Source organism: Sapajus apella, unplaced genomic scaffold, assembly GCF_009761245.1.
Source record: "Sapajus apella isolate SASKATOON/1434 unplaced genomic scaffold, GSC_monkey_1.0 scaffold1, whole genome shotgun sequence".
Taxonomy (NCBI): Eukaryota; Metazoa; Chordata; class Mammalia; order Primates; family Cebidae; genus Sapajus; species Sapajus apella.
Window position 1 is genome coordinate 82,162,640 of NW_022436941.1, and position 20,408 is coordinate 82,183,047.

Sequence of the window (20,408 nt, forward strand, 5' to 3'; positions counted from 1 at the left end):
AGTCTAGGAGAGTTGAAACTTATATTTCTACATTGAGCTCTCAATATTTCATGTGAAAGTTCAATGTGGCAAAGCAATTGGATAAATCATCCCGCTACCCCACTGACTTGAACTTGGATCGTCCCTTTATCTTTGGATTTCCTTCTTTCCTGCCCTGGGTTTGGTAGAAATAATATGGGTTAGCAGTGCTGCTGTTAAAATTCTGGGCAGCCACTATCTAATGCTTACATCAGCAGCCCTGAACATTTAGCTGTAATGATTATTGCTTAACATTTATTGAGACCAGTCAGGAGCTGGATGCAGCCAGATGGGGGATGAAGCACTTATCCTAGAGAGTTGGAATTTGGAGCACATCAGCTTAATTCATTGCAGGCAGCCTTCAGAGAAAATGGAACAGAAAGCTCTGTGGTGTTGTCTGCTAGCCTGGTTATTTATAAGCCATCACAAGAAAAGAAAAAAAAAGTGTGCACTTTTTTTCTCCCTCAAATGACAGCTTCCTTCTCTAGAATTTTTTAGACTATCTCAGCAACAATGCAGTCTTCTGGCTGGTTAGGTCTGATCCTGTGACCCATCTCCCCTCCATGTCTAAAGCCATCAGAGGTTTTGCATCTCTTCAGGACAAAGGCCAGGATTCTAAACTGGGCAAGCAAAGCCCTCACAGCATGGTCAGGCCTCAACTTCCCATTATCAGCATCTGCACCGCCCATCTCAAATCCCCACGCCTGCCTCTTCAACAGTTCCTTGAATAAGTCTCAGTTTCTTGACAATTTCATACCTTTTCATTCTATGACATCTTGGCCCTTATTATCATTTTGGGTTCTGTCCGCTGTGTGCTTGACAGATTCCCACAATCTTTTAAGAACCAGCTCAGGCCGGGCGTGGTGGCTCACACTTGTAATCTCAGCACTTTGGGAGGCCGAGGCGGGCGGATCACCTGAGGTCAGGAGTTCAAGACCAGCCTGGCCAACATGGTGAAACCCTGTCTTTAAAAAAAAAAAGAACTAGCTCAAAACTCACCTTCCATAATATGTGATGGTAACCCTGATCTCTGTAGGAGATATGGCTCTTTCTTAGGACTCTAATAAGAATAGCTCCACCTGGCCAGGCCCGGTGGCTCAGACCTGTAATCCCAACACTTTGGGAGGCCAAGACAGGTGGATCACCTAAGGTCAGGAGTTCGAGACCAGCCTGGCCAACATGGTAAAACCCCCATCTCTACTAAAAATACAAAAATTAGCCTGGCATGGTGGTGCATGCCTGCAGTCTTAGCTGCTTAGGCGGCTGAGGCAGGAGAATCGCTGGAACCTGGGAGGTGGAGACTGCACTGCAGTGAGCCAAGATCAAGACAATGCACTCCAGCCTAGGCAACAGAGTGAACTCTGTCTCCTAAAAAAAAAAAAAAAAAAGAAAGAAAAAAGAATAGCTCCAACTTGCTGACCTGCACACTTCTTCACTTTCCACAACATTGAAAAGAAATTTTATCCTCATTTTATAATTGAAGAAATTGGGGCAGAGAGGTTAGCCCATCTGCCCAATGTCATAGAGCTAGCTAGGAAGTGGCAGAGGAGATACTGGAACAAGGTCTATGGGATCCAAGAAAACCTCAACTTCCCTGGACCATTCCTTCCGCTGCAATGCCCTCCCAAACGCTATCACAGTACTACTCATGGAGCTTCAAAACCACATGCTACTTGTCTCTCCTCCTGCGTCAATTGCAATCCCCTTCTGAACACCTTGGCTTCTCACCTCTTTGTACTCTAGGGTCTGGAATATAAGGAGTGCTCAATGGATGACTGCTGAATTAGCTATTTATTATTATTATCATTGTTATTATTAATCCTGCAGTCACCTCTGGTTCCATCATGTCACTGTGAAAACATTTCCTGTCCTTTTTTCCTAGGACAGTAGTCCTTGACCCTGTCCCCGAAGCTGGACACTCCCTGGAGTTGCCTGCAACATGAGAGATGGCTTTGGGCTATGCACAGCTCCATCCTGTTTCTGAAAACTGATCAAAATGCCAACACAGAATCTCTGAGTCACTGCTGCAGCCCTTTTCTGCCCACTTCTCCCTTCTGCTTAGAGGAGGCAAAATAATACAAGTTATAGGGTCAGCCCTATAGGGTTGAAGACTAGGCTCTGTCCCTTCTTAGCATGTGGCTTGAGCCACTTTTAGAACTCCTCCAAGTCACAGGGTCCTCATTTGTAAAATGAGGATAATAGAATCTATCTCACAAGAAAAAGTGCCAGAATTAAATAAGATCATGCCTATAGCATTTAGCCCTATTCCTGACAAAAGTTAGTACTCCATAAACATAACTCATAATTATCATTATCTCATTATTGGTTTTACAAATTTCTGCTCAAGTGTTCATGGATAGTTAAACTATTTGCTAATATAAATTTTAATGTAATTCTATACAGGAATGTTTTCTCTGTAAATAATGGCTCCTAAAGTTATTTGACATTCAGTGTTCAAAAGGATAAAATATAATAACAAACTATCCCGCAGGGAGACTGTCAATTCTGTTTAGTCTTCATCCACTAACATTGCTGAGGTGGCTGCTTCTGCTTCTGCACAGACCACCCACCATGAGATTCACTTAAGCAGATGGAAGGTGGATCTTGGCTAATGCTTTTGTTTTTTCTTTTTTTTTCTCATGCTATTTTGCTCAAACAGAAGACCCTTAAACTCTAGAAGCATTGCTATAGCAATCCTGGTTCTTTCTTACTAGACTGATAGGCAAAAGATAAAATAATCTTTTTTAGGTAAGGTCTATTGAGTACTTTATAAGCTAAATGCTTTACTCTTGTTCTCCAATTTAATTCTCATGACAAGTGGAAAAGACATACAATTATTTTCACCATTTTGTGTATGAAAAAATTGAGGTGTTGAGAGGTAATATATTACTTGCCCAAGGTCATACAACTAAAAAGTGGGGAAGCCAGGAATCAAGCCTAATCCTGTTTGACCCCAGAGGCCCAACCATCTAGTCAGTTTTCAAATGGATTTACATCACATTTTGTGTGTGTTCCCTTCTTTTTTGGAGTATCGAACATCCATTTCTTTTTTTTTCCTTTCTATTTATTTATTTATTTATTTTTTAAGACAGGGTTTCACCATGTTGGTCAGGCTGGTCTTGAACTCCCAACCTCAGGTGACCTGCCCACCTTGGCCTCCAAAGTGCTTGGATTATAGGCGTGAGCCACCACGCCTGGCCGTTTTTTTTTTTTTTTTCTCTTTTTTTTTTTTTTAGAGACGGGCTTTCACCATGTTAGCCAGGATGGTCTTGATCTCCTGACCTGGTGATCCGCCCACCTCGGCCTCCCAAAGTGCTGGGATTACAGGCGTGAGCCACCACGCCCGGCTTTTTTTTTTTTTTTTGAAACGAAGTCTTGCTCTGTCACCAGGCTGGAGTGCAGTGGCATGATCTTGGCTCACTGTAACCTTCACCTCCCAGGTTCAAGTGATTCCCCTTCCTCAACCTCCTGAGTAGCTGGGACTATAGGCACTCGCCACCACGCCCAGCTAATTTTTTGTATTTTAGTAGAGACGGGGTTTCACCATGTTGGCCAGGAGGGTCTCAATCTCTTGACCTTGTGATCCACCCACCTCAGCCTCCCAAAGTGCTGGGATTACAGGCGTGAGCCACCGCACCTGGCCACATCCATCTCTTAAAGTCAGTAGTACATTGATCAATGTTTAACAGCTGGCTTTCCAGGAGAAAAATTTGGGCTTGCCGATTTTTCACAGTGTAAATACATCCACCATGGCCGATTTCAAGACACTAGTGTGATGTCAAACAGTTCACAAAATTTCTGAAAATGTAACCATCAGCTCTCAAGAGCTGGCTCACATGATCCACGAACATATCATTGCTTTCTGTCCAAGTTAGAGAATAGATTTCCCAAGTGCTTCCTTCCACCCCATTCCGTCTTCCAGGTCAATGATTCTCCATCTTGGCTGCACATTTGAATCAGCTGGGAGCTGATAAACATCTGACACCGCACCCCACCTCCAGACATTCTGATCTAATAATCTAGGATGTGGCTAGGACAGCAGTATTTTTTCTGACTTCTTAGATAATTCCTGTGTGCAGCCAGGATTGAGAAACACTCCGTCTCTACTAAAAATACAAAATTAAAAAAATTAGCCAGGCATGATGGCAGGTGCCTGTAATCGCAGCTACTTGGGAGGCTGAGGTGAGAGAATTGCATGAATCCAGGAGGCAGAAGTTGCAGTGAGCCAAAATAATTCCATTGCACACCAGCCTGGGAGACAGTGCAAGACTCTGTCTCAAAAAAAAAAAAAAAAGAAAAGAAAAGAAAAGAAAAAGAAAATAGTCTACTCAACACCTACTCATTTCATCAAAGATTTGATACACATATGATAAAATATGCCATATCTATATTATTTTCTTTTTCTTTTAACTTTAACTTTTATGGGGTGAGTAACCAACTGTGCCTCTTTATAAAATTTTATTTAAACTAGTTCATGCAAGAAATGATTTCTAGTACTTTCTTCCATCATTTAAACAGTGACTGGGTATATATATAAAAGAAATGCAATAAAGTGTAGCCATTATTGTTTTCATTGTTATTGTTACCACTTAGTGGCCTGTAAGAACTTTGATGATTCTCTTATCCATTGCATTTTGTAATTTGCACTTGGTTGAGACTCAAGTAATTGATGCAAATATGTTTATCTTCAGGACAAAATTTTCAGCGTCTTTCCCCAAACAGACAAAAAATCAGGGACCTTCCTTTCACTCGGAACAACCTAGCTCCCCTACCAGATCAAAAATGTAAGTATTATGAACCTTCCTCAGCTTCCTTTGCAAGTGTTAACACATCAGACATAGCTAAATGTTATTTCAGTTTACTTTCATTTTTCTTTTTTTTTTCTGTTTTTTTTGTTTGTTTGTTTGTTTTTTGGAGATGGAGTCTTGCTCTGTTGCCCAGGCTAGAGTGCAGTGGCACTATCTTGGCTCACTGCAACTTCTACCTCTTGGGTTCAAGCAATTCTCCTGCCTCAGCCTCCCAGGTAGCTGGAATTACAGGCACCCGCTAATTTTTATATATATATTTTAGCAGAGACAGGGTTTTACCATTACGACTGGCTAATTTTTATATATATTTTTAGCAGAGACAGGGTTTTACCATGGTGGCCAGGCTAGTTTCAAGCTCCTGACCTCAAGTAATCTGCCTGCCTCAGCCTCCCAGAGTGCTGGGATTACAGGCATGAGCCACCACGCCTGGCCCTACTTTCATTTTTCAAGGGAACATCAAGTGCCAACACTTATAAATTACAGGAAAACAGAGATCATCTTTAAAGCTTTTTTTAAATGCTTATTTAAAAAGAAAAAAAAGAATACTCCCTCCCTTCAGGAATTTTTGTGTTTTAACTATTGAAACAATAACCATTTATTTTGATAGGTATTATTTAATGTCTTTAAGAAGGTGCTTTAAAAGTTATCTCTTAAGACTGGCCTCCTGGGCCGGTCACGGTGGCTCACGCCTGTAATCCCAGCACTTTGGGAGGCCAAGGCGGGTGGATCATGAGGTCAGGAGATCAAGACCATCCTGGCTAACATGGTGAAACCCCATCTTAAAAAAAAAGAAAAAAGACTGGCCTCCTGACTTCAGTTTCCTTACTATACTGGACAGATAGAAATGTACATCATCTCTGTATTCACAGTCCAGGCATTCCTAAGCAGAAAAAAAAATTCTGTTCATCAGGATTACTTTTGGTATTATTGAGTTATTTTGTAATATTTCATACAAAAAAAAAAACTCTCCTAATATAAAATATTAAGATACTCTGTTGGGCCAGTGATCTTCAAACCTGAGTGTGCCTAAGTATTACCTGGGGTGTTTGTTGTGAAGTAGATTCCTGGGTCCTCCACCCAGAGATTCTGAGTTTGAATATTCTCATATCTATACTCTGAAGCATAATAATAATAAAACTGAAGCAAATTTTATTATTCCCATTATAGAGCCAGGAACAAAACTACAGGACACTGAGTTTACTGCCTCATGAAATAAACCATACTTACTGGATTCTAATTTCTTTTCTTTTTTTCTTCCAATTGCACCCCACCTCATTTACACACACACACACACACACACACACACACAGCCCCTCCACATCCTCTTAAGTGCAGGTTAAATGATTTAGGAGCTGTCCTATTGCAGACAAGTTTCTCAACCTTTCTGTACTTTAGTTCCCTCACTGTCTATAGCAATAGTGCCATCCTAATAAGATTTATGGGAGTACTAAATGAGATAACATAGTAAAACACTTGGCACACTGTTTGCCCAGTATGTCTTTCTCCCCCGGGCTAGGAGTTGAAGGAGACAAACCAAGAGCTCTAGAACTCTTTAGGTAAAAACAATGAACTATAGGGCCTAAGTACAAGTCTATCTTTTGGCAGATAAGAAAACTAAAGGTAGAGGGATATGTCCAAGGTCACACAGAGAGTTAGTGGTGGAAGCCAAGACCTCTTCTTTGACAGATCAGTTCCTCTGCCCTTTACAGATTTGTGTAAAGTGAACATTTTGGATGGTGTTAATTCTAACATTGAGTGAAATTCAAGCTCAAATCTGTCTTTAAGCCACAAAAACTTCTAGTTAAGGAAAGAGTTGCTCAGTCTTGAATCCTGATGGGGCTTGGAGAAGCCAAAGAGAGGTTTTCTTTGGCAGGTCCCAGGAGCTTTGCTTTTCACAGTTAAGTTTCAGGAGAGAAGGAAAGATAAAGCTCCTTGATCAACTTAGCTCTACAAAAAAAAAAAAAAAAAAAAAAGGAAGGGCACACAGTGCTTTTCCTAAAAGAAACCTAAGAGCCTTTTGAGGTTTGCCTAAAAAGCACAGTACAAATGTCTTGGGGCTTCTTTAGAGCCTTGTGAGCAGTTGTTGACCATCAACAGCTACTCCACCCCCAAGGAAGAGCTCTTCCAGGCATGCACAGCCCAGTCATGTTTGATCAAACTTAGCACAGTCCTGTATCAGTCTTAGGACAGTCTTGTACGTGTGCATATTTGAAATCCCAGACTTCATGCGGCAAGTCTGAACAGATGTAGATACAAGATATGCATACACACCTTCCCTCTGCAGTCTAGCTCTCACCAGGACACTCTTTAGAAATGCCTCCACTCCTAAAACACAACACAATTCTCCTGCCACTTTCCTGTGAGAGAAGCAAATCTTGAAAGTCTCTCATTCTATTCTTTCTCCCCAGTTCTATCTGGAGAACCTCTGCGGACAAACCGAGTGCTTCCTGCTATTCCAAGTCAACGAAGACACAGCACAGCAGCAGAAGAGAGTGAACATTCTACCAACCCCACCAATGATGAAAATTAACTGTGGGCCGCTCGCTGCAGAAATGTACATGAATATATATTTTCAACTCTCAAAGGACAAGATTACTCTAGTTTGTAAGAACAAAGACCAATTTAGTAAGCTGCATTCTATAAGCCATCAGTTTTATAACTTGAAATAATTATTTGTTTCGAATAAAGATACTTCCTAAATAAGCACTTAGAATCTTTGGGTGTGCATATAAGACTGTGAGTTTCTGTGACTTCGACATGCCAAAATTAAAAGACAAAATATGTTATCAGTAGAGAAACAGCTATGTTCGGTTTTATTTGTGGCATGTGTGCTGTTTTTTGTTACTGTTCTTTGCTTGTTTTTTTTTTTTTCTAAATGATTTTATGTTTTGGGGAAAAAAAATGTATACTTTGCTGAATAAAAGCAAAAAAGAAAAAACAAAAACACATCCCAGGCATGTTCTTCACATTTATTTATTTTTTTTTTTTTTTCAAGACACTGGATAAATTTTTATTGAGCCACTTCGTTTACAACATGAGGTAAAAGGAGTTTTCCTTGACCAGTATTTTACATAGCCGTAGGAAGGTATTTTAGACTTCAGGGATTCATAAGGGATTACATCTCTCAAAAGTTGGGATCAAGTAAACAAATTTTATTAACTCCTTGAATTTTCCAGTTGACTCTTCCCTTAACAATAGTAACAAGTTCTAACTAGTTATGTAAGTTTCTTCAAGGCCAAGTCTTGTCATTGTTACTGATATCCTTAGAGCTGAAGCTCTGCTATTTCAATCAATATCCACTAGTTCCACTTCAAAAATGAGTTTTGCATTTGGTGGAATTTTGGCATCAGGCTGTCCTTTCTTTCCATAAGCCCATTCTGGTTCAATCTCCAGTCGAGCCTTTTCTCCTTTACTCATAGTCAAGAGAGCTTCATCCCATCCTCTGATAACTTTGCCTACTCCGACCTTAAAACTTAAAGGCTTGGCATTTTTCTTCTTCTTTGCACTTGTTTGAATATTAGTATCAAAAACAGTCCCATCTTGTAGTGTTCCTGTATACCAGCAGTGAACAACATCTCCCTTTTTGGGAAAATTGGTTTTATCTCCCTTTTTCAGAACAGATTTTGTATATTTTGGTGGACCCTCATCCAGAGTCTCTTCAGACTTGGTTTCTTTGGGTTTATCTTCATTAAGCTTCACATTTTTTACTTGCTCAGACACTTTACTTATACTTTCAGTGCCCTTAAAACGCTTAGTTTCAAAAAGATGGTTATAGGCTGTAACCAAGTGGTCCTTGTTAGCGGTCTTGGCCACATTTTTAATGTTTCCTAATAATTTATGTTCTGCAAGAAACGAATCTGAACCGTGGTCCTGCAGAAACTTGATAATGTCCTTCTTGGGCAGCTGCTCACTGCGCAGCTGCTCCACGGTCCACGCCCGCTGCGGAACAGCCGCCGCCATCTTCCCCCGCTGCCTCTGCTTTACTGATGTTCTTCACATTTATTGTCATTCTACCTTGAACTAATGAAACATATTTAAAAATAAATTCCCACGATCAGTCACAGTTTACAGCTTTTAAATGTAAAATCTTCTGCAAAACATTTTTTTAAGATTGTCAGTTCCTGGCTACAGCCCAAGTCACTTGACAATGTTTATCTCTCTTCGTTATTTGATTTTTGCATATATCGTCATTTTCAGATATGTTTGATTGTGCCAACAGGGAGACGGTCATGTGAGTTGGAAAGATCTACGTACTGGCCCAACAGAGTTGAATAGGCAGTTCTCACACATTCCTCAAATACTCTACGTATTTAACTATTTTTCTGTTTCAAAATAATGGTCTCTTGCTTACTCAAGACTTTCACAAACTTAAGACTTAGCAAAGTTTTGAAAGACTCCTACTAACTGCAGATCTTTCTAAGATAATTATGTGTTGTTTGGATTGATTTGGGCTAGAGGTCTGTATAAAGTTCAAGGCTTAGCCACATAAGATGACGGCCACTCCATGTTATTTGGGAGCCTAGATGTTATTTTGTAAATAAGTACCTGTATAACAGTTACCACTTTATATTAGTAGTATTTGTTTAAAGCGGTTAGACTCTACCATTAACTAGATGGAAGCTCACCTGGGGCCAAATCACAATCTTTTGGCTTTGCACTTCTAGAAATTTAAACAATGCCTAGCCCACAGTAGGCACACTCTATCATTTCATTCTTTTCAGGAAGGAAGGAAGTAGAGAGGCAGAGAGGGAGTTGGCAAGGAAGGGGGATGTAGAAAGCAATCATAAAAGATGTCATTAGTCCACAATGTCTTTTCGACAATTATAGTTGTATGAATCAGAGATAGTAAAGGAGAAAGTGAATGGATCAACCTTCCATGCGGGGCAGTAGCTAGAGGGAGAGAAAGTCCTGTTAGCAAGAGAAGGGCTCTCAGGACGTAGCTTCTGAAGAATTTTCCTTTTATGTTGTTTTGTTTTGTTTGTGGGCTGTTCTCATCTTTGAAGAGTCATTCTTTAAGCATCAACCTGTTCAGTTGTTTGGCCTCAGACTGTAAAGTTCAGCTGTGTCACAGGCTACTTCTGAATCTGTGTCCATCCACAAGTAGATACCTGGCCCTCCATGGCCTGCATCAGTCACGGTAGTCTAGCTCCTATTTTAACAACAAACAACCCCCAGATCTCACTGGCTGACAATTTGTTTCTTATTCACAATACATGTCTCACACCAGCCGGCAGAGTTGGCTAATGTAGATTCCATCTCAGTATGTTCTTCTTCGGTGACCAACGCAGAGGAAATGAGAGGTGAGTCTCATTATTTACTCTCACATTTCATTTGCCAAGTCAAATTATGTGGACATGCCTAGCTTCATAGAAGTAGAGAAGTGTATTCCTTCCAGGTGTCTGGAAAGAGGAGAATTGGAATCTTTAAAAATTATCCAAGACTCAACTGTGATTGAAAGAAAAAAAAAAAGTAAAAATTATCCCAGATTACCATACTATCCAAAGCTCAGGACTTGAGTGACCATTTAAAGACACCTCTCTAGGCCAGGCTCGGTGACTCATGCCTGTAATCCCAGCACTTTGGGAGGCTGAGGTGGGTGGATCATTTAGGTCAGGAATTCGAGACCAGCCTGGCCAACATGGTGAAACCCTATCTCATCTCTACTAAAAACACAAAAATTAACAGGGCGTGGTGGCAGCTGCCTATAGTCCCAACTACTTGAGAGACTGAGGCAGGAGAATCGTTTGAACTCTGGAGGCGGAGGTTGCAGTGAACAGAGATTGCACCACTGCACTCCAGCCTGGGCAACAGAGAAAGACTGTGTCTCAAAAAAATAAAAAATAAAAATAATAAAGACACCTCTCCACTAGATAGATAACTAAGAAGTCAAAATAATTTAAGGAAAAAAATATACAGCTATGGAAAAGCCACCATCCCTAACATCTGCACTTACTTATACACCCATACGCACACAGAATCTTCGGAGCCTCACTCTGTCACCAGGCTGGAGTACAATGGTGCAATCTTGGCTCACTGCAACCTCCATCTCCTGCATGAAGTGATTCTCCTGCCTCAGCCTCCTGAGTAGCTGTGATTACAGGAGTGTTTTTTTAGTGGAGACGGGGCTTGTTTTTGTTTTTTTAGTGGAGACGGGGTTTCACCATGTTGGCTGGAGTAGCCTTGATCTCTTGCCCTTGTGATCCGCCTGCCTCAGCCTCCCAAAGAGCTGGGATTACAGGCGTGAGCCACCACGCCCGGCCAGAATTTTCTAATGTTGGGCCTTTCCATCTAATTTGACTTAGGAATTTGTTGTTAGCCACGAGGAAATATGCCGCTCACTACCATCTCTGTAAATAAAGTAGCTGTCCTTTTGACACCAGATAAAGTTGTTTATTTAGGGTAGATCCAGCCTTGGCCAATATTTTACTGATCAAATCAGATGCTAAGTATTTACCAATGAGTGCCTAACTCAAAAATTTCAAAGAACTTTTTATTCTAAAATGCTCTTATTTTACCTTACATTACCCTTTTATTTTACCTTATAATAGCCTTCATTGCTAAATATACATGACTTATTTACATACATAAAAATCATAACTTTACATACATTATCTCATTTGGATCATTACCGTAACTTATAAGATAGGCCCTGTTACTCCCCAATAGAGGCAAGTAATCCAAGGCAGAGAGAGAAATTTGCTGCAATTTGCCCAAAATCACACAGCTATATAAGTGGCAGAATAGTGATTAGAAGCGAGATCTCATAGCTGGGCAAGGTGGCTCACACCTGTAATCCCAGCACTGTGGGAGGCCGAGGTGGGAGGATCACCTGAGGTCAGGCGTTCAAGACCAGGCTGGCCAGCATGGCGAAACCTCGCCTCTACTAAAAGTGCAAAAATTAGCAGGGTATGGTGGCACATGCCTGTAATCCTGGCTACTCAGGAGGCTGAGGCATGCCTGTAATCCCAGCTACTCTGGAGGTTGCGGTGAGCCAAGGTCATACCATTGCACTAGAGCCTGGGTGGCAGAGCAAGATTTCATCTCAAAAAAAAAAAAAAAAAAAAAAAAAATGAGGTCTCTCTAGTCCCATAGTCCACATAGATAATCCCCAAACCATCATTTTCCTGTTCCAGAAAAATCATTCAAATTTAATAGTGTGGCATACCCTGGGCAAAGCCTTCTTTCTGAATTTATTCATTGAGCCAGTACATCTATACAGGCAATTTGTGGAAAGTGCCCACCAACTCAGTACTTTGTGCTAAACCAGTTAGAGTTGTTGGAAGTTAGGGTTGTTAATTTTTTTTTTTTTTTCATTTTTCTTGGTTCCCTTTGGCAATCACCTGGTTTAACACAGGTGTTATTTCTTCCAGTAAACACTGAATTCCATGTTCTCATCTTCCTGGAATTAAGCCAATATAAATAGATTGCTGTGGCTCCAGCTTATTAGCCTTTTCAGCTCTACCAGAGCAGAACTCGGCACTCAATCTCATTTCAGAAAACTCCACCATGCTGAGAAATATGCACATGCTCCTCAACTTGTGATGGAGTTATGTCCCAATAAACCCATTGTAAGCTGAAAATATTGTTGTCAATTTATTTTTTATTTTTTTTATTTTTTGGGACAGGTCTCACTTTGTCACCAGGCTGGAGTGCAGTGGTGTGATCATGGCTCATTACAGCAACTTCCCAGGCTCAAGTGATTCCCCAACCTCAGCCTCCCAAGTAGGTAGCTGGGACTACAGGTGTGTACCACTACACCTGGCTACTTTTTTATATTTTGAGTAGCAATGAGGTGGGTTTTTTTTGTTTTGTTTTGTTTGTTTGTTTGTTTGTTTTTGAGACGGAGTTTCACTCTTGTTACCCAGGATGGAGTGCAATGGCGCGATCTCGGCTCACCGCAACCTCCGCCTCCTGGGTTCAGGCAATTCTCCTGCCTCAGCCTCCTGAGTGGCTGGGATTATAGGCACACGCCACCATGCCCAGCTAATGTTTTGTATTTTTAGTAGAGACGGGGTTTCACCATGTTGACCAGGATGGTCTCGATCTCTTGACCTCGTGATCCACCCGCCTCGGTCTCCCAAAGTGCTGGGATTACAGGCGTGAGCCACCGCACCCGGCGCGATAAGGTTTTACCATGTTGCCCAGGCTGGTCTTAAACTCCTAGGCTCAAGCAATCCTCCTTCCTCGGCCTCCCAAAGTGCCGGGACTACAAGCATGAGCCACCATGCCTGGTCCAAAAATATATTTAACACACTTTACCTACCAAACATCATAGCTTATCCTAGTCTAACTTTAATGTGCTCAGAACACTTGTAATAGCCTACAGCTGAACAAAATTATCTAACACAAAGCCTACGTTATAACAAAGTGTTGAATATCTCATGTAATTTATTAATACTATACTGAAAGTGAAAAACAGAATGGCTATATGGGTCCTCGAAGTACAGTTTCTACTGAATGTGTATTGTTTTCATGTCATCGTAAAGTTGAAAAATCATAAGTTGAATGATCATAAGTGAAGGACTGTCTGTAATGCCTTCCAGAAAGATAATCTTAACCATTAATTTTACTTTTTCCTCTACTTTTTGAAATTTGCAAATGCATACCTCTAAGCACACACATCCTGGCATTTTAAAGGTAATCTTTTGAAAATAACCTTTTGGAATCCCCCGTAGGTTTAAATGGGGCAACTAAGAAGGAACATATTTTACCTTAGCATAAAATATAATGCCCAAGTCAAGACTTAAATTAATAAAGAAACATGAGAGCACCTCTCACATGTAGTAGTGAGACTCTCTGATGGTCTTTGAGGGAAAAATAATATTTCAAAATCAGAAAATTTTGTTAGAATCACACATTTTCTAGACATTAACAAAGAAATGTAAATACTAATGGACGAAGACCATCAACAAACTGTATGTTTCAATAGAAATTACAGTCTTTCTTTTTTTTTAATTATTTTTTCTGGTTTTTTTTTTTTCTATAATCAGTCTCTGTAGAGACTGTCAAAAATTGCCAAAGCCGACTATATTGCAAGTCATCACAGCCGGGTATTGGGAAAAGTTTTCAATTCGCAATGATCGCGCCTTAGATAAACCTCATTGGCTGTGATACCGCTACTGCGCAAAGCTGAAACTACAGTCTTTCAAAGCAAATGCCTTCCTAGTCTCACCCCTGTTTCAGTCTAACTCTGGTTTTTGGTTTTTTTTTTTTTGGACAGCTGAATGAGTCCCAAGACATCCCTAGAGGTAAACTCTGAGAAGTCAGTTAATCAATTTTATTAAAAGCTGTGTCACACCAGCAAATTGTCACTAGAGAGACAAAGGTAGTTTTCACATTGATGTGAGAAAAACAGGAAATAACATGTTGATGATTAAACCCCTGGGAAAATGTTTATTAATGGTGAATGGTAAACCACCTTGCCAATGCTAGTGTCTACACACTGGGGAAAATGAGAGCAAAAGAAAGACTCCCAGTTCCCTTCAAAGGATGAGATACAGTCTAACTGGCTGACATGAAAGATAGGGAACAGAAGGTGGGAGGAGGATGGAGGAGACTGCAAATGACCCTGCATGAACAGTGAATCCAAGAACTGAACCCAAATACACACAGATGACCAGGAGCAACATCTCTGGTGTGCTGAAAGTGAACCTGGGCCAAAGACAGAACAGTGAATGAAGGTGAAGGAAGGAAATTATCTCCATTGCTTCTATTCATGTGACATAAAAGTACTTCCAACAGGCTTTTTTTTATTATTTATTTTTTAAAGAGACGGGTTTTCACCATGTTGGTCAGGCTGGTCTCGAACTCCCGGCCTCAGGTGATCCTCCCACCTCGGCCTCCCAAAGTGCTGGGATTACAGGTGTGCACCACCATGCCTGGCCCAAAATACTTTTAAGAGAAGCCAATTACACTTACTTACTACTTAGACACTAATAATAAAAAATCAGGTTATGAGGAAGCAAAGCCATGTCTTAGAGCCCAAAGAATTATCCTCTGCAATGGGCAAGCCAAGATCTGGCCTCAGCCTTGGAAAGATGAGCTCCTTTTCCCTTGACTAACACTTCAGACATTGCTCACAGATCTCCTAGGACAGGGGTCCCCAAACCACAGGCCACAGAGCAGTATCAGCCATGGCCTGTTAGGAACTGGGCCACACAGCAGGAGGTAAGCGGTAGGCAAGTGGGGGAAGCTTCGTCTGTGTTTACAGCTGCTCCCCATCACTCGCATTACTGCCTGAGCTCCGCCTCCTGTCAGATCAGTGGCGGCATTAGATTCTCACTGGAGCACAAACCTACTGTGAGCTGCGCATGCGAGGGATCTAGGTTGTACACTCCCTATGAGAATCTAACGCTCAATGATCTATCACTGTTTCCCATCACCCTGAGATGGGACTGTCTAGTTGAAAAACAAGCTCAGGGCTCCCACCGATTCTACACTAACCATAGAAATAAGGTGCACAATAAATGTGAAGTGCTTGAATCATCCTGAAACCATCGCCCCCGACTTGCTACCCCTCCGTGGAAAAATTATCTTCCACGAAACCAGTCCCTGGTGCCAGGAAGTTTGGGGACTGCTGTAATACACGTATGCGTGATTCAGCTGCACCCAGAAATGGGATTTCCCCTCAGAGCTCAACATGAGCTTGGACGATCACTGCTTCTCTCAGTTTAGCCAGTCTTTCTGTTCTAGGTAGGTAGCCTGGTCTTAATGAAGGCAGCACTGTCTGTGGCTTCATGCCTGCTCTTGTTATCACTCCCCACACCCTACAAACACTCAGGAAATGTACATGTGCCCCCTTCAACCCCCACTGTAACTAAGAAGTAAACACCAACCCTTAGAAAGGAGTCCAAGTCAGGAAGGAAGTGGACATGACAGTGTCTTTCCTTCCACCAGCTTTTCCAGAATTGGGATGAACAAGGGTTCAACAACAAGGCACAGGTCTTTTTTGCAGAAATAGACATACATGGGTCTGAATTACTTGGGTGTTTATATAACCAATCACTGTTTGTTGGTAAGAAGTAAGGTTAGTATAAATCACATGGCCTAAGAAATTAGACATCACTCAGATAAGCAGGAAGGCCTCTTAGGAACTTAGTCCTAATGTCAAGAGGAAATTATCTCCTTCTGGCACCTATTCTTTGACCTGCGTTTATCTTGCTCTTGACCAGCAATAACTGATCATAATGAATTTATGCATTCATTCATTCTTCCAACAAATATTTGTTGACTGCTTGCACTGTGGTAGGTTCTACAGAAAAAAGAACACATGGAGCTTTCCGCCCTACCTGCGGAGGGCTCCAAACGGCGTTGTTCTGGATTCCCGTCGTAACTTAAGGGAAACTTTGACAATGTTCGGAGCCCTTGATGTCCTGCAAATGAAGGAGGAAGATGTCCTTAAGTTCCTGGCAGCAGAAACCCATTTAGGTGGCACCAACCTTGACTTCCAGATGGAGCAGTGTATCTATAAAAGGAAACGTGATGGCATCTACATCATAAATCTGAAGAGGACCTGGGGGAAGCTTCTCCTGGCAGCTCGTACCATTGTTGCCATTGAAAACCCTGCTGATGTCAGTGTTATATCCTCCAGGAATACTGGCCAGAGGGCTGTGCTGAAGTTTGCTGCTGCCACTGGAGCCACTCCAGTTGCTGGCCGCTTTACTCCTGGAACCTTCATCAACCAGATCCAGGCAGCCTTCCGGGAGCCACGGCTGCTTGTGGTTACTGACCCAAGGGCTGACCACCAGCCTCTCACGGAGGCGTCTTATGTTAACCTACCTGCCATTGCTCTGTGTAACACAGATTCTCCTCTGCACTATGTGGACATTGCCATCCCATGCAACAACAAGGGAGCTCACTCAGTAGGTTTGATGTGGTGGATGCCGGATCGGGAAGTTTTGCGCATGCGTGGCACCGTTTCCCGTGAACACCCGTGGGAGGTCATGCCTGATCTCTACTTCTACAGAGATCCTGAAGAGATTAAAAAAGAAGAGCAGGCTGCTGCTGACAAGGCTGTGACCAAGGAGGAGTTTCAGGGTGAATGGACTGCTCCGGCTCCTGAGTTCACTGTGACACAGCCTGAGGTTGCCGACTGGTCTGAAGGCAGGCAGGTGCCCTCTGTACCTATCCAGCAGTTCCCTACTGAAAACTGGAGCGCCCAGCCTGCCACGGAAAACTGGTCTGCAGCTCCCACTGCTCAGGCCACTAAATGGGTAGGAGCAACCACTGAATGATCTTAAGCTGTTCTTGTGTGGGCTCTTAACACATAAGATTCATGGAAAATAAACATCGAGTTTCAAAAAGAAGAAAAAAGAACACGTGGAGTGAAAAGGAGATAAAGATTTTCATAAACATATGAAAAAGTCATTATTTAAGCTGTATATCCTCTGTTTGGCTCTTTTTTATTATTTTTTTTTTTATTTTTTGAGACAGGGTCTCACATTGTCACCCAGGCTGGAGTGCAGTGGTGCAATCTCGACTCACTAAAACCTCCACCTCCCAGGTTCAAGTGATTCTCATGCCTCAAGCCTCCTGAGTAGCTAGGACTACAGGTGGGCACCACCATGCCTGGCTAATTGTTTGCATTTTTAGTAGAGATGGGGTTTTATCATGTTGGCCAGGCGGGTCTTGAACTCTTGACCTCAAATGATTTGCCTGTCTCAGCCTCCCAAAGTGCTAGGATTACAGGCATGAGTTACTGTGCTCAGCCTTAATATTAAGTCTCAAAATTGTTTCTCTGCTCATTCTTCCATTCAAAGTTACAGGAGTCTCAGAGTCACAGTCTCAGAGCCTTCAAAAGAAGGATGTAGACATGAACACACTTGAATAAAAATTGAAATGATAATCTGAGCTGTTAACACTGTACCTCTCCAAGATCCTGAAGCTTAGAGCCTAAGGGTCTTTTGGTGGTTTCTACAAGTTCAGAGTATGAGAAAATCTGGACTGCTTTTTTTTGTTTGTTGGTTGTTTGTTTTGTTCATTTGTTTTTGGAGACAAGGTCTCGTTCTGTTGCCCCAGGGTGGAGTGCACTGGAGTGATCATAGCTCACTGCAGCCTCAAACTCCTGGGCTCAATCAATCCTCCCCCTTGAGCCTTTCAAGTAGCTGGGACTACAGACATGTGCCACCACACCCAGATAATTTATTTTTATTCTTATTTTTATTTTTAGTAGAGATGAGGTTTCACTATGTTGCCCAAGCTTGTCTTGAATTCCTGAACTCAAGCAATCCTCCCACCTTGGCCTCCCAAAGTGTTAGAATTACAGGCATGAGCCACTGCGCCCAACCTGGACTGGCTCTTACAAAGCAGTAACTTTATTGGTTAGGCAAAAAAGAAACCTTAAAATATCTGGCAAACCTGCCCCCATCTCATAAGTGTTGGTATCACTGGCTATTTCTTTCTCATAATGATACTTCATGTTAATTTGGCCTCATTTCTTCATCGATAGGTCTATTCGGGAAAGATCTGACTTGTGAGACTGTAGGAAGTGGGGAAGAGAATGGGAGATTTTGAAAGCCAATTCTTTCACCAGCCAGTTCCCTACCCAGTCAGGGCCATTTTCAGCCCAACTCAGGAGCATAGATGACAGTTTCTCAGGGTGGAGGGGCAGGAGGACCAGGGCCCAGCAATTTTCCTTTATGGTAATTACCCCAGCAGAAAGTAGAGAGGCATAGAGTTTTAATGGATTATCCACTGCTCTTTCTCCCTTCACTGAAATCTTTTAACACAACTGTTTACAAAGAGCAAAACAAACTGATTTTTATGTTTCCATTTTTTTTAACCACTTACCCAGCCTGTGGGTGTGCTCATGAACTCTGGAACAGGGAGAAAGAAAGAAAGAGGCCAGGAAGTCCAGCCAACTTTCTTTCTTTCTTTCTTTCTTTCCTTTTTTTTTTTCTTGTTGTTGTTGTTTTTTTTTTAAAAAAAAAAAAACAGAGTCTTACTCTGTCGCCCAAACTGGAGTGCAGTGGTACGACCATGGCTCACCGCAACCTCCACCTCCCGGGTTCAAGTGATTCTCCTGTCTCAGCCTCCCAAGTAGCTGGGACTACAGGCGTGCTCTACTACACCCAGCTAATTTTTGTATTTTTAGTAGAGAAGGGGTTTCACCATGTTGGCCAGGCTGGTCTCGAACCCCTGACCTCAGTTGATCCACTCGACTTTGCCTCCCAAAATGCTGGGATTACAGGCATGAGCCACCTTGTCCAGTCAACCAGCCAACTTTTGAAGCCATTTCCTAACAATTATGAATTGGCCACATGTAGCATAAATTCAAATGTGTGTGAATACAAAGACACTGAGCATGAGGTGAAGACAGTTTCTCTCGTACTGTGTTTACAGTGTAATGCTGATTCTTCTCAAAAAAGCACAGAACAGTAAGTTGTTTCTCAATTGTGTTGTATCTTCAACATTTAATTTGTACTTTTTCTTTCTTTTTTTATTTGTTTTTTTGAGACAAAGTCTCACTCCATTGTCCTGGCTGGAGCGCTGTGGTACAATCAAAGCTCGCTGCAGCCTCTGCCTCCCAGGCTCAGGTGATCCTCCCACCTCAGCCTCCCAAGTAACTGGGACTCCAGGAATGCACCACCACACCTAGCTAACTTTTGTATTTTTTCTAGAGACAGGATTTTGTCATGTTGTCCAGGCTGACCTTGAACTGAGCTCAAGTGATCCACCTGTCTCAGACTACCAAAGTGCTGGGATTACAGGTGTGAGCCACCATGCCCAGCCATTTTCAACATTTAAAAGTCAACTTTACAAACTATTTTAAAATCAGAATGAATACAATGTAATGCTTTGTTCTGATTTTTTGTTACTTCAAAACTTAACTAACATGAACATATAAATAATTGCCTTTTTTCAATTAAAGTTCATCCGGAGAATGTGTGTTCTCAACAATTTTCTTTTTCTTTTTTTTTTTTTTTTTTTTTTGAGATGGAGTTTGGCTCAGTTGCCCAAGCTGGAGTGCAATGGTGTGATCTCAGCTCACTGCCACCTCTGCCTCCCAAGTTCCAGTAATTCTCCTACCTATAATCCCAGGTATGTGCCACCATGCCCAGCTAATTTTGTATTTTTAGTAGAGTTGGGGTTTTACCATGTTGGCCAGGCTGGTCTCGAACTCCTGACCTCAGATAATCTGCCCATCTCAGCCTCCCAAAGTGCTGAGATTGAGCCAAGATTACAGGCGTGAGTCACCATACCCAGCCTCAAGAATTTTCAAGAGAAAAATGAATAATCTGGTGAATCAGAACGACCACTGAGATCCTGAAGGCATACATTTTCATGAAATATGCTAGCTCTTCCAATATTACTAGTGTCCTTTCTTTTCTTTCTTTTTTTCACAGCAAGATTTCATCTTGAACTAACGTCCTTTCTTTTGTTTTTCTATGTTTTCTTTTTAATTTTTTTAGAGACAAGATGTCACTCTGTCATCCAGGCTGGAGTGCAGTGGCACAATCATAGCTAACCGCAGCCTCGACCTCCTGGGCTCAAGTGATCCTCCCCTCCCATCTCAACCCCCCGGGACTATAGACACACTCCACCAAGCCCCACTAATTCTTCTTCTTCTTTTTTTTTTTTTTT

General features: G+C 41.8%; 3 protein-coding genes and 1 non-coding gene across 4 annotated transcripts in view; 2 read left to right on the forward strand and 2 right to left on the reverse strand.

The window, feature by feature from the left end:
- The window catches only part of ANKRD55 (ankyrin repeat domain 55), a 131,948-nt gene extending 124,323 nt beyond the window's left edge, over nt 1-7,625 (forward strand). The window contains exons 11-12 of the mRNA XM_032280499.1: nt 4,710-4,802; nt 7,235-7,625. Of these exons, the coding sequence (XP_032136390.1) occupies nt 4,710-4,802; nt 7,235-7,356 (215 nt within the window). The 3' untranslated portion in view covers nt 7,357-7,625. The remainder of the gene's footprint in view (nt 1-4,709; nt 4,803-7,234) is intronic.
- A 196-nt stretch (nt 7,626-7,821) lies between these two features.
- Nucleotides 7,822-8,807, reverse strand: LOC116553229 (peptidyl-prolyl cis-trans isomerase FKBP3). Its single transcript, XM_032280513.1, has one exon. It carries the CDS (start codon nt 8,784-8,786, stop codon nt 8,112-8,114), a length of 675 nt encoding a protein of 224 aa, XP_032136404.1. The 5' UTR covers nt 8,787-8,807; the 3' UTR covers nt 7,822-8,111.
- Nucleotides 8,808-13,816: 5,009 nt separating this feature from the next.
- On the reverse strand, nt 13,817-13,957 carry LOC116554715. Its single transcript, XR_004270285.1, has one exon. It is a non-coding gene; the product is annotated as a U4 spliceosomal RNA (small nuclear RNA).
- Nucleotides 13,958-16,118: 2,161 nt separating this feature from the next.
- On the forward strand, nt 16,119-17,129 carry LOC116553241 (40S ribosomal protein SA-like). Its single transcript, XM_032280550.1, has one exon. It carries the CDS (start codon nt 16,178-16,180, stop codon nt 17,057-17,059), a length of 882 nt encoding a protein of 293 aa, XP_032136441.1. The 5' UTR covers nt 16,119-16,177; the 3' UTR covers nt 17,060-17,129.
- The last annotated feature ends 3,279 nt before the right edge of the window (nt 17,130-20,408 follow it).